Below are 12398 nucleotides of genomic sequence, written 5' to 3' on the forward strand. Positions count from 1 at the left end.
GTACTTGTTCTTCCCCCTATAGGCATGCACTGGGTTATTGAGTTTCCTTGAGTTCCTCAGTACAGAACCATGTCTCAAATCAAATCCATGTGTAATGTCAGCTGGGAGCTATTCTACCTCATATCTCAGTCACATCTGGCCACAGGGCTTGTTGACAAAGGCTGTCTGCTTAAGCTCCAGGAGCATTGCTTGAGACTCTGGGGCTTATCTGTCTTCTCCACACATACAGGACACCACCTTGACTTTCCACTGAGGACATCTGAATATGCTTTTATTTCACTGCAAAAGATTAGTTTATTAACAAACAGGTCATTTAGAAGGTGAACCCTCTGACAAACTGCATACTGTCATACACCTTGTGAGGGACTTTGATTGGACTCCAGCTACTTGGGCACTAAAGGTCAAATTGCTCTATTAAGGCTTGCAGAAGTCATCTGATTAAGCTCTGATTCGGCTTAATTAAAAGATCACATTTAAAACAGGGTTGGATAGCAGTTCAGTGCCTCTGGGATGGAGAGTTTCTTGAAAATGTCCCAACCTACCGGATGGCTGTTCCAGTAGGAGGACCAAGCACTGAAGACCTTTGCCTCTGGGGGGCACTCAAGAAACAGAAGATGAAACAGGATGGGCAGAGGAAGGGGCTGGTTGGTAACTGACTGTGGGATCAGCTTTAGGAAAACAAAGACACAGGTACCTAAACTCCCTGACAAAATGAAACGGGCCAGCCCTGTAGCCCCCATCACCTTGAGGCCAATTTCAAGCCCTAATGTGTTAGGAAGGGGGAGCCTCATGCCTGGGCATGGGGCACAGTCTCCACCCTACACTGGTGCCATGCTGCCTCCTTCAGTCTGGTCCCAGAGCTCTGCTGTGTTAGCCCGCCATGCTCCTTCGAGGAATACAGCCTTCCATCTCCAGGGCCTCTGGCCAGCCCTCATACTTGTTGGTGTGCTTACTGTTCTTCATATGCTGTAGAGGTTAATAGGAAGTCATGATCTGGCTCTCAGGGGCCAACCACCAGGGTACTCTTCAGTCTGTTGCCCTTTCCTTCACACAGGGAAAATTGGGGATGGCCAAAGTGGTCTATTATTTTACAAGTGAACTGGAGATAGGCAAAGGTGAACACTGTGGGCAGGAGGGAGTCCATATGGCCCTGGTTCCCCCAGAGGCAGGGAAATGCTAGAAACTGCTGCCTTAGTTGGGGTGAAGGGTCTTGGGGGGCATGAACTTGAGTTGTTTTTGTCAGCCAAAGCAAAGGAGAAATCTGTATTTGTTGAAAGCAGTGGTTGGAAGCCTACCTAAGACTTTCTGCTCAGGGCCTCCTTAGGTAAGAATGATGCCAGGGCCCCTCCTTTCTCTGGCATCCCCTAGCATAAACCCTGACTGATATACCTAAGAGTGAACCAGGAGAGGTGATAAAGGAGTATGTAGCAGAAATTGACAAGGCTAGGATGGTAGTGAGCATCTTTTTTCTTTTTAAAATTTGAAACAGTATTTCATGTAGCCTAGGCTGGCCTCAAATTTGATATGTGGCCAAGGATAATCTTGAACTTCTGATCCTCTTGCCTTTACTTCCACAGTGTTGATATTACAGTATGTGAAGTATTGATATTACAGGTGTGTCCCTGCTCAGTTTTATGCAATGCTAATTAAACACAGGGCTTCATGTATGCTAGACAAACACCACCATAAGTGAGCTATATCCTGGACTGAGCATCCTGAAGGTGTTTGCAAATATTTCATATATATATATATGGCTAATATGCAATCTGATATTTAAAGACTCCTTAGGTTGAAATATGTATAGGACAGGAAAGATCAAAGTTATTGTTTTACCCCATTGTGATAACAAGGAGCCAGGCCTAACTAGGGCATAGGTCAGGGACAGAGATCAGAACCCAGCTGGGTACAATTTAGGGAAGCTTTGATGTGAAGTGAAGGGGTATCCAGGTTACCAGGGATAGAAGGCGGGGGTGCCAGATTCTCTGCTGTACCTGCTCAAAGGGGCTCTTGTTCTGCACACCCTTGGCTCCCACAAACACCCAGCTGTCACGGAAGGCTAGCTCCTTGGCATTCCTGCTGCCCAGCTCAGAAAAAAGCTTCCTGGTCTCTTCATTCATCCTGTCACATAGTAGGAAGAAATGTGAACTGGAGATTGTTACTGTACTGGAAGAAGATTGAAGCTGGACTTGGCAGTCACTTACTTGGTAGCTGGATCATCATAGGATGCCACAAACACCAAGGTACCTTCATGCAACGGCCGGATGAACTTCAAGAGATCATTGACATCTGGTGGAGATGGGCCCACAGAATACAGAAATTCAGGTTTCACCAAGCAGCCCTTCCCCATCAAACAATATTCTTCAAATGAGGAAAACAAAGTAGGGACTGGCTTAAGGCTGTTCCACATCAAGGACCATCCGTATAAACACAGACAAGCTGGTAAAAAGCTAGGGCCATCCACTCACAGAACAGAATCCAGACAGATTTCCCCATCCCCTGCATTGTGAACTGAAGGCAATACTTGAACAGCTGAGGGCAAAGATAGAGGGCAGGGTTTCAGGGAGAAAATGTACAGTAGGCTGCTGTGATAGCCACTCACCTCCAGCCCACATGTCAAAGGCTCTGGCTTCTAGGAGCTCACCACTGACCCCTGTATAAAGAGGAAGATCTACTGAGCAAGCTGGGTCATGCCACTTTACTACCTAAGCCCCCAGCCCAGGCTCAAACATGGTGGGTGGCAGCCCTTTCTAGAATCCTCAGACATGTCTTGTCATCCTCTCATTCACAAAGCTGCAGCCCATAGAGCCACTGGCATCTGAGGTCCTAAGCGTCTACCACTATTGTCTCGATTGTCACTACTATCACATCCACTGGGTGACTTCCTGTGTGGAGCTTTCAGCTGGCATAGAATACTTCCCAAGACTCCTAGGGAGTGCCTAGAAGACACCTGCACCTGCATGGGGTAATGAAGTGGAGAGAAGGCCATACCATAGTATCTGCTTCTATAATCTGAATTCTGCCCCTACAACATGGTGGACTCACCATTCACCAGGGCGATGTTCAGTCCACGGCCCACATTGTCCTTGATGCTGCTCATGAGCCTAGCAGGGGGGAAGAAGATCTCTTGTGGGCATATCATCTTTGCTCTTCCTCACACAACCATCAGGCCTTGGCCTTTACAGACTTGGCCTCAGGTTCCCCTCCCACTTCCCAGCCCATATGCTCACATCTTGTCCTCGAGGCAGATCTTGGGCCCGATGACATTGGCAGCCCCGCTGACTATGCGAAAGGCCAGGTGCTCCTCAGGACACGGCTGGGGCAGGCCGCACTTGTACTTCCTGGCCCTTGGTTCTGAGTAATGATAGCAGATGTGACCCATTTGTCTGGCCTGGTGTCACCTAAGATCTGAGGGTAAAGGTCAGGACCAGGCACAGAACTGAAGGAACAGCTACAGAGCATGGAAATGGAGAAGGAGGTGTAGAGGGCTAAGATCAAAGCTGGGGATGCTTCCAAGTGGTGTGTTGGCAAGGAGGTAGGGACTTCAAGAATTAGATTTTTCTGCTACTGGTAGGAAAAGGGAAAGGGGGTAGACAGCTGGCTTAGAACCCTTGTATAACCAGAACAAAGTAGAGGGTCCAGAAAGTCAGGATAGGAGCTATGTGAATGAGGAACACAGACCAAAGTAGATGAGCTGAGGTGGATGAGCACAGCATGGGGCTCTACTAGCCTCTGTATTTTTTCAGGGTAAGGGTGGAGATGACTTCTGTAATGGCTTAAATTATGATCCTACAAATTATACTGGAGTTGGAAGTGGCTGGGAAACTTACAGATAGGTAAGTTATGATAAAGCCATACTGGAGCATGTTGAGCCCTTAACATAGTGTGACTGGTGTCCTTATGAGACAAAAGCATACAGGAGATGTTGTGAGAAAGTACAGGCAAAGGCAGCAGAGTGGAGCAGTTGCAAGATAAGGCACACAGAAGGCTTCTAGAATCTGCAGGGGCACAGAAAGACCCTTACCTGGAGCTTTCAGAGGGAGCACAGCCCTGTTGACACTTCCATTCATACTCTTGGTCCCAAAAATTGTGAGAAGATAAATTTTGGTTGTTTAAAGAACCTGCTTTATTCTGCTCTTCTCAGAGTAGCTTCAGGAAGCTAATAATAGGTTTTGGTGCCAGGAATTGGGGGTTTATATAAACAAATACCACAAATACCTAAGGATGTAAAAATGGATTTGGAACTGGGTAGAGTGAACAAAAGCTACAGAGTTTTGAGATGTGTAGTAGAAAGAGCCCTGCACTGCTTAAAACAAAAACAAAAACAAAAACAAAAACAAAGAAAACCCGAAACCCTGCTGGTAGGAATACAAAGTGAAGCCAGGTATGGTACTGAATATCTGTAATCCCAGGACTTGGAAGGATGATGTAGAAGGATCATGATTTCAAGGCTATCCTGGCCTGTATAGTAAGCCTTTATATTAAAACAAATTTAGTAACATGGATAGTAAACACAATTCTGGTGCAAGCTCAAAAAGAAAGAACAATGGAGAGTCTTCTGTTGAAGCTTTCATTTACATCATCCTAAACAAAGTATCGATAGGAACATGAATATCATAGATCTTTTGGTGAGACCTTAGAAGGAAGTTGAAGAAGCCATTATTGGGTGTGGGAGGAAAAGTTAGCCTTGTTATAAAGTGCCAATTGCTCTGGGGCTTTATAGGAAAGGAGATTCTCAAGCATACTGTAAAAGGCATGGTCTGGTTTTTTTACTGCTGCTTATGGTAAAATGAAGTAGACAGAACAGTTGGGAAAAGAAATAATCATGAAAAAAATGAATATAAAGATATAAGAAAAATCTCAGGCTAGCCAGACATAGGCTTGTAATCCTAGCACTTGGGGGATGGAGACAGGAAGATCAGGATTTAAGGTTACCCTTGGCTTTATAGTAAGTTTAATGATAGCCTGGCATTCATTAAGTCCTGTCACAAAGGGAAGGGAAGGAAAGAAAATGTTGGCTTAATTATATTGCAAAAATTGATAAAGCAGTCCAAATCCCAGAATTTGATAGGGTAAGGCAGCAGGAACATAGAGCTTGAGAGCTACAGAGTAAGTTCAAAGTCAGTTTGTGTTATAGAGTGAAACTCTGTTAAAAAAAACTGAAACATTTTATGGGCCAGAAAAATAGCTCTGTGGAGAGAGAGTATTTGTTCAGTATGTGTGAGGTCCTGGGCTTCATTTCCAGCACTGTAAAACTTTTTAAAAGTATCCTTTAGAGGGAACACAGAGATGATGGCTGGCTAAGAACTTGCTAAGGAAAGGAAGCCCATGATTTTATGTGGGCTCCTGCCTCTCAGAAGCCTGGACCTCAGATGGGATTATACAGAATAGATCTGTGAGGGGCTCTTTTGTCTTATAACTTAGGCCCTCATGAGCTGCATGAGAGCCCAGCAAAGTTTGCTTGAGATTTATACCAACAGAAACATTGTCAGTCTATGAAAAGAAGTGAGATGAGAATACAAGAATAGAAAAAACAAGGGAATGAAAACAAAAGGAAGGAAGAAAGATGGAAGTGAGGTAAGGGGGAAAGAAGGGAGGGAGGAGGAAGGAAAGAAGGAAAGGAGGGAGGGAGGTTGATTTTAAATACAGAGCTAGGGATGAAGAGGTCAAAGAGGGTCCAAGCCCAGAGGGTGACACTATCTTCCATTCCAGAGGATGTGGTCACTTTGGTGGGCCTAGAGAGTAGAGTATAGAGATTTCTTCTTAGGCCTTTACATCTAGAATTTGCCGTGTTATGATTGGACTTGCTTAGGACCATGAACCCCTGCTTCAACCCAATGTCTCTTGTTTGGAATGAGAATTTTTTCCCTATGCTTGCCCCTTTCACCTTCTGATGGTGGTTAACTCATTTACTAGGTTCACAGCCCAGAAACCTATGATAGCTAGTTGGGAGACGCCAGATAGAGAATGGAAATCCTAGTGGGTCTGGCTGGCAACAAAAGGCAGTATGAAATGCAGGCACAGGAGGGAAGAGGGAAGGGACAGGAGACTTACCTGCAGTCACTGAGTTCTCTGGGCCTGTAGGTAGAGAGTTTTTTCTGTTAGCATAGAGGCCTCCAGGAGTCTACAGCAGAGTAACTAGGCTCAGGGACTCGGGGTCAAGTCAGGCTACATTTGGCATTTTCCCTGCTCAAGTCTCAATGATGCCCTGATGTAAAACTGCCTGCTCAGGGAAAAGAATGAACTTTGTAAACAGTGCTTATGTGACTTGCACAGTGACCAAGTATAAAATCCTTGTGTGTCTCAGAGCCCTTGAAAAGTCAAGATGATCAATATTCAATGGGCCTTTCTATCCTTGCTCCTACTCTATCCTTCCACTCAATATTGATTGCAATTGAGGGGATGTTCTCTAGGATGGTTTTGTAGGAACAAAAGGATGCATTTGTGTTAGAAAGGGAGGCCCTAGGGCAGCAATAAAAGCCTGCCAAGAAGGGAATGGAAAACCCAACCACCATAACCTCTATAGTGAATCAAGAGGGTCCCCACACTCACTGGTGAAGAATTGCTGAATTCGAGGAAGGCCAACACCAGGACCACCTAGGAGGATAGTGACTAGGATCCAGGTGAGACCCATAACGATGATTAGGGCCACGATGCGCAGGGGGCCTGCAGGCAGGATAGACACAAAGCAGGACTATCTCAGACATCAGGGAACAAACCCTGAAATAACCCACTACTTCACATGACCAGATCTCTCCTTCTACTTGGGAACAGGTGATGGTAGGATTGGAAGGTGGGGGGCTAATTGCTACCCACCAGACCCAAGAGAGAGATTTGAACTTCCTCCTAGTAGAGGAAAGAAAGTGAGTCCAAACATTGAGGCTGCTCTATTTGGGTCTCCCCTGCAGGTTTGGAGGGGCCTTTTAGAACTCATGTTCTGGGCAGGTTCCATAGCAACAACCTCAGCATCTTGCCTCTGAAACTATCAGTATATTTAGTTGTTCACCCATCTGCTTTGCCTGTCCTCTTGTTCTGATGGAAGCTCTATACTCCTGGTGAAGACCAGTCCTTCTACCTGTTTCAAGATCCATCAAGTTCTCTCCTGTCTCAGATATATTGTGCTAAGACTACTTTCTATCTCACTTTCTCTCATATTATCAACAGGTCCTAACTTAGTAAGATAAAGATGAAACAGCTCCTGCAAGAAAAATATCATTCACTGACTCTTCATCTTCCACTTCTCACCAAAGTCTTTGAAAATTTATATTCTGGCTTGGGATAGCTCTGTGGCAGAGCATTTGCCCAGCATGAATAAGACCCTGGCTTCCATCCCCCAGCATACACATAAAAGTAATTTATATTGTGATTTCTATCACCCCACTACCCAATTCTCTCCCAAAAATCTTCTAATCTAGCCTTGCTCCCACGACACCAACTAAATGACCTTCCAAACCAGACCACCTATGTCTTTCATGGTGTCACATTTCTGATTGTCTATATGCTCTTTCTGGACCTCTCAGTGGGCTGTCCAAGCCCTCCTGATGCAAACACTTCACTATAGATTTCAGGACACTACTGTCTCCTGACCCCATCATCTGGGACTTCCTCTTTGTTGGTTAGATTGTGTTCCATTACTCTCTCCTCAAAAGGTGTTATTTTCCAGACTGCCTTCTCCCATCTTCATACTATGTGGGAGATTTCACCATGCAACAATGACACCCACACCTCCAGTCTTCGAACCTATACCCTTCCAGCCAGTTCCTTAATGTCTAATTTGGACTTATCCACAAAGCTGCTATCTTACCAGTTCTCAAATTCTACTCTTAGCCCAAACAGTCCCTCCAAGGAACATTCATATTAGTAGTCCAGCTGACAGCAGAGCTGCCACTCAGATCGCACCCAACCTCACAGGCACCTAAGTCAGTTCTCTTCTAAGGCCATGCCTCTCTATGTCTACTCTCCACTCCTTTCTATCCAGCCACTAGGCTCCCTGGAGCATATTTCTCACAATTAATTTTCCAAAAGGCAGCTGGTCTGTTATTTGTGATATATAAAAATCAATCCTTAACTTAATAGTTTGGGAAGCTTTAGTCTTCAGAGGTGAAAGAAAATGAGTTTGCACAGTCATCCATTAATAAATAAACAAACCAGTGACCACCCAGTCCCCTCCTAACACAGACACTAGGACACCTGAACTCTCTTCAGTTTGCTGTGGAAGCCACCCACCTGCCAACCTCATGTCCACTTCTCCCGCTGGGTTGGGACCTCCGGCAGGTGCACTGTTTGTGAACTGTGGGTTCTTGGAGGAACGAAACAGGAGAGAGTAGGTTTGGGAGTGGGGGCAGGGGCAAGTCTGTGCTGGACGAGATCGGTGCTATGACTTGTTCCTCCAAACACCAGTCCGGGCTCAGTTCCTCATGAGCGCTGGGAGAAGCCCTGCCTGGCCAGGAGAGCCTTAGAAATCTGTCCCACCTCACAGTCTGGCTATTAGAAGTCTCCAGGAATGGAACGTAGCAATGGTCCTCCTCGACCCGGGTCCCTCCAGTGCTAGGCCCGGGGCTCAGGTCGCTCCTCTCGAGGCTGGTGGCAGAGAATGGTCAGGCCAAGGATGTTGCCTGGGTGTAGGGAGACGCAGACCGATCAGGGAGTTCCCCAGTGGTCTCGCTCTGCCGGTTAGGTGAAGCAAATGAGTCACGTAGGAAAGCTTAGCAGGCAAGACAATGGCCGCCCGCAGAACGCCACAACCACAGGCTCTGCCATGGGCCCATAGGCTGCGCTGTGGGTCCGCAGGTCCTCACGCAGGCTCCACCTCCAGGCTCGCCTCCTCCCTTTTCTCCAGAGGCTGGGTAGGAGGTACCGAGTGTGGCTGTGCACACCTCTTGTGCTAAAGCTTAACCGCCTAGCTTCCTACAAAGAGCCGGAGTCATTGTTGCAAAATAAAATCTACTTGTAGACTTTAAGGCACTATACATTTTATAGTTCATGTTTGCTTAGAACTCTGTGTAACCCAGGCTGTCCTCAAACTTGGAGCAATTCTCCTGCTTCAGGCTCTCGAATGTTGGAATTACTGGCTTAAACCACCAGAACCCCCATTTCCACTTCCTCCACACACACTCTTGGGTGAGAGATCTTCTATTTCTACGTTCGATGAGCTGAAGTTCCGATTGTGACTTGATATCAAAGCTTTCATGGCTCATAAGAGAATGGATCTGGGGACATAGATAATGACTTAAGGTTGACATAATGTTCTTTAAGAACATGGAAAGGTTCAAGCACATGTGGAGATAAACCTGAACCTGTGTTTTTTTCTGCTTAGTGTTCTTTCCTGAGAGTGTTCTGTTTTATGTATCACATGAGGGAATGTTTGGAACATTGCTTTCAACCCTCATGTTTGAGCTTTTTGCCCCGACCACCTACAGTGCCAGGGCAGCTGGACTAGTCCTTTTTAGCTGGATCCATCTATCTCTCAGGCAGCTGCTGAGTGGTGGTACACGCCTTTAACCCCAGCACTCTGGAGGCTGAGGCAGGTGGATCTCTGTGAGTTTGAGGCAGCCTGGTCTACAGAATGAGTTCTAGGACAGCCAGGACTACATAGAAAAACCCTGTCTCAAAAAAATACAATTAAATGGTATAAATTATATTCACAGTGTTGTGTAGTATATTACCAGTACCTATTCCTGTATGTATAGATGTTTACATATACATATATTATATATATATATATATATATATATATATATATATATATATTACATATAACTGCTGGTCCTCCTGCTTCTACATGCCAAGTCTTGAAATTAAATGTATGACAACATGCCCAGCAGGACTTTAGTTGTAGCTATAATGTCCTAATTCTTTTTACCCTATGTGTGATATGTGTGTATGTAGATATGTGTCTTTGTTCATGTATGTTGAGTGTAGGCATGTGTGTACCAGGACACATGTGTGGAGATCAAAGGACAACTCCAGGTATTGGTTCTAACCTTCCACCATGTTTAAGACAGGGTCTTTTTTATTGATGTGTATGGCTCCCTAGGTGGCCTAAAAGCTTCCAATCTGTTTCTGATTTTCCTATAGGAATTCTGGGATTATGGGCAGGTGCTACTGAAGCCTGCTTCACATGGATCCTAGGCTAAGAATAGTCTAGGAGCCCTGCAGAGAGGCAGAGGAAGGTGGATCACTGTAAGTTCAAGGCCAGCCTGTTCTGCATCGTGAATTCCAGGTCAGCCATAAAGGGAGTTCCAGGTCTACATAGAGAGACTCTGTCTCAAACAAATGAGCAAACATCCAACAAATCAACAACACCCCAAGCCACAAAGATGCAGGTCCTCATGTTTGCAATGACAAGTATTTTATCCACTAAGGTCTCCCCAGCCCTCTTTTTTCCTTCCTTCTTTCTTTCTTATTTTTTTTAAAGACAGGGTCATGCTACATAGTCTGAAGCTAGTCTTGAACTTACTACACAGCCAAAGATAACCTTGAATTTTTTGTTTTTGTTTACCTCTCAAGTGCTGGGCTTTCAGGCCCATTCTGCCTGGTACTTACTGGGTGGGTGGATGGGGTGGAATCTAGGGCTTTATGCATGAGATGTATGTACTTATTCATCAGAGTTACAGCTCTAGCCCCAATTTTATGTATTTCAAAGTAGATTATATATATATATATATTTTTTTTTTTTTTGGTTTTTTTTTTTTGGAGCTGGGGACCGAACCCAGGGCCTTGCACTTCCTAGGTAAGCGCTCTACCACTGAGCTAAATCCCCAGCCCCGATTTTATATATTTTTTAAAAAATTGTGCTGATTCATTCTGTTGTTTGCCTGAAGAAACTTCAGTTGAAAAGTTTCCTTAGTGGGATTAACCTGCAGGTATATCTGTGGGAGTATTTTCTTGATTTCTGATTGATGCAGGAACACCAAGCCCACTGTGCAGTGCCATCCCTGGGTAGGTAGACCTGGTTGAGTTATGTATGAAAGGTAGCTGAATGTGAACCTGGAAACAAGCCAGCAAGTATCATTCCTCCATGTCCTCTGCTTCATTTCTGCTTTCAGAGTCTGCTTTAAGTTCTTGTCTGACCTTTTCTCTGGTGGATTGTGACCTGGGAATTATAAGGTAGTCGAAGGCCAGATCCCAACAGTGAGTTCAGTGATCCCAGAAGGGGAAGTGGGGTTGGTGATTAATGTAAAACAGAAAACAGGCAGGCACACACATTAACAAAGACACACACACACACACACACACACACACATACACACACAGAGTGGATGAAGCAAGGCTCTAACAAGTTCCAACAATTTTATTTCTTCTCCCCATAAACTTTATATCCCAGCAAAATTTTACCAATATATAAAAATTACAATGTGATCACATTCTATTTTAAGTGAATAATTACAGCAAGTATACATTTTTAAAAAAGCATGATCCCAATATCATTACATGATTAAATGTTTTACATATTAAGTTGAAAAAACAAATTGTTCCCAAGAACCCATGTACATTCATGTTTAAGTGATTTGTTATAGATTAACAAAATGTAGGCAAGCAAGGTATTTTTTTCTCAGCCAGTCAGGCTACAATTTGTGTTTACAAAGAAAGGATCAATTATTTTATTATTTATCTTAAAAAATAATCTTTAAAAAAACAAAAGAATCAAAAATCTAAACCTTTATATAAAAAGAACCAGTCATTTCTACTTTAAATCTTCAGGGTGCACATCTACTCACCAATTTTTTTTATTAAATCATCTCAGGAAGCTGAGGCAAAAATAAATGCAAGAAATTAATCATCATCTTGATTACCAGAAAGGCACATCAGCTAGTACTAGTTAGGGTGCCATTGTTCTTGTTCTCTGATCTCAAAAAATCCCTAGCTCAATTTTCAGAAATGTGTCTTTCTGAACTTTAAATTGTTCCCCCAGATTTTCTATGTCAAAGCCACTATCAAAAAACATCTTAACCTAACTGTACTAACTATATCTTTAAATTCTTTCTAAGGCTGGTGGTTGAATCATCAATCTATTCTAGCAACAATGCTTGGAAAAGATCAATCACTGATATTGTAAGTGCCAATGACACTGCCCAGCGAGGGGCTGGAAACTCTCTTAGAGTTTTCATTACCACTCTTAGATTATGAAGTGTGTGGTAACTGTGAGGGCAATAAGCAGATCGATGTTCAACAGCATGAAGTCCTCAAGACACATAGTCCTTGGGATTCTGCCTCTCTGATTCACTCCCATCATGGTTTGCTAACTAGTGGACTGCATTCCATGAGTTCTAAGGCTGTTTTGCTGTTCCTCTTACATGGCCCCCAACATAAGATGAAATAAGCCCTTTCCTTCATTAAATTGCTTTTGGTCATAGTGTTTATCACAGTAATAGAAAATCAAACTAGAATAAGAAAAATTG

At 44.1% G+C, this 12398-nt stretch overlaps 1 protein-coding gene across 3 annotated transcripts; it reads right to left on the minus strand.

The window, feature by feature from the left end:
• Positions 1–238: 238 nt before the first annotated feature.
• Positions 239–8749, minus strand: Fam3a (FAM3 metabolism regulating signaling molecule A). 3 transcript variants are annotated; one of them, XM_032889897.1, is made up of 9 exons: positions 8224–8749; positions 6550–6663; positions 6052–6075; positions 3228–3351; positions 3043–3101; positions 2600–2650; positions 2202–2286; positions 1992–2118; positions 239–966 (listed from the first exon to the last, which is right to left on the minus strand). In XM_032889897.1, exons 1-9 carry the CDS (start codon positions 8234–8236, stop codon positions 871–873), a joined length of 693 nt encoding a protein of 230 aa, XP_032745788.1. In that variant the 5' UTR covers positions 8237–8749; the 3' UTR covers positions 239–870. The 3 variants fall into 3 exon arrangements, with proteins under 3 accessions (XP_032745788.1, XP_032745791.1, XP_032745789.1); XM_032889900.1 differs by lacking the exon at positions 3228–3351 and having other exon boundaries at positions 8224–8593; XM_032889898.1 differs by lacking the exons at positions 6052–6075; positions 6550–6663; positions 8224–8749 and adding an exon at positions 4022–5572.
• Positions 8750–12398: the final 3649 nt, after the last annotated feature.

The sequence above is a fragment of the Rattus rattus genome, chromosome X (genome assembly GCF_011064425.1).
Source record: "Rattus rattus isolate New Zealand chromosome X, Rrattus_CSIRO_v1, whole genome shotgun sequence".
NCBI classification, from domain to species: domain Eukaryota; kingdom Metazoa; phylum Chordata; class Mammalia; order Rodentia; family Muridae; genus Rattus; species Rattus rattus.

Excerpts from the sequence above, each read along its gene's own strand:
- Fam3a (XM_032889897.1), bottom strand. Across the intron at positions 3,102-3,227 it reads ATCTGCCTCGAGGACAAGAT|GCTCATGAGCAGCATCAAGG; the intron begins GTGAGCATATGG and ends CCCCCCTGCTAG. Across the intron at positions 2,651-3,042 it reads GAACATCGCCCTGGTGAATG|GGGTCAGTGGTGAGCTCCTA; the intron begins GTGAGTCCACCA and ends CTCTTTATACAG.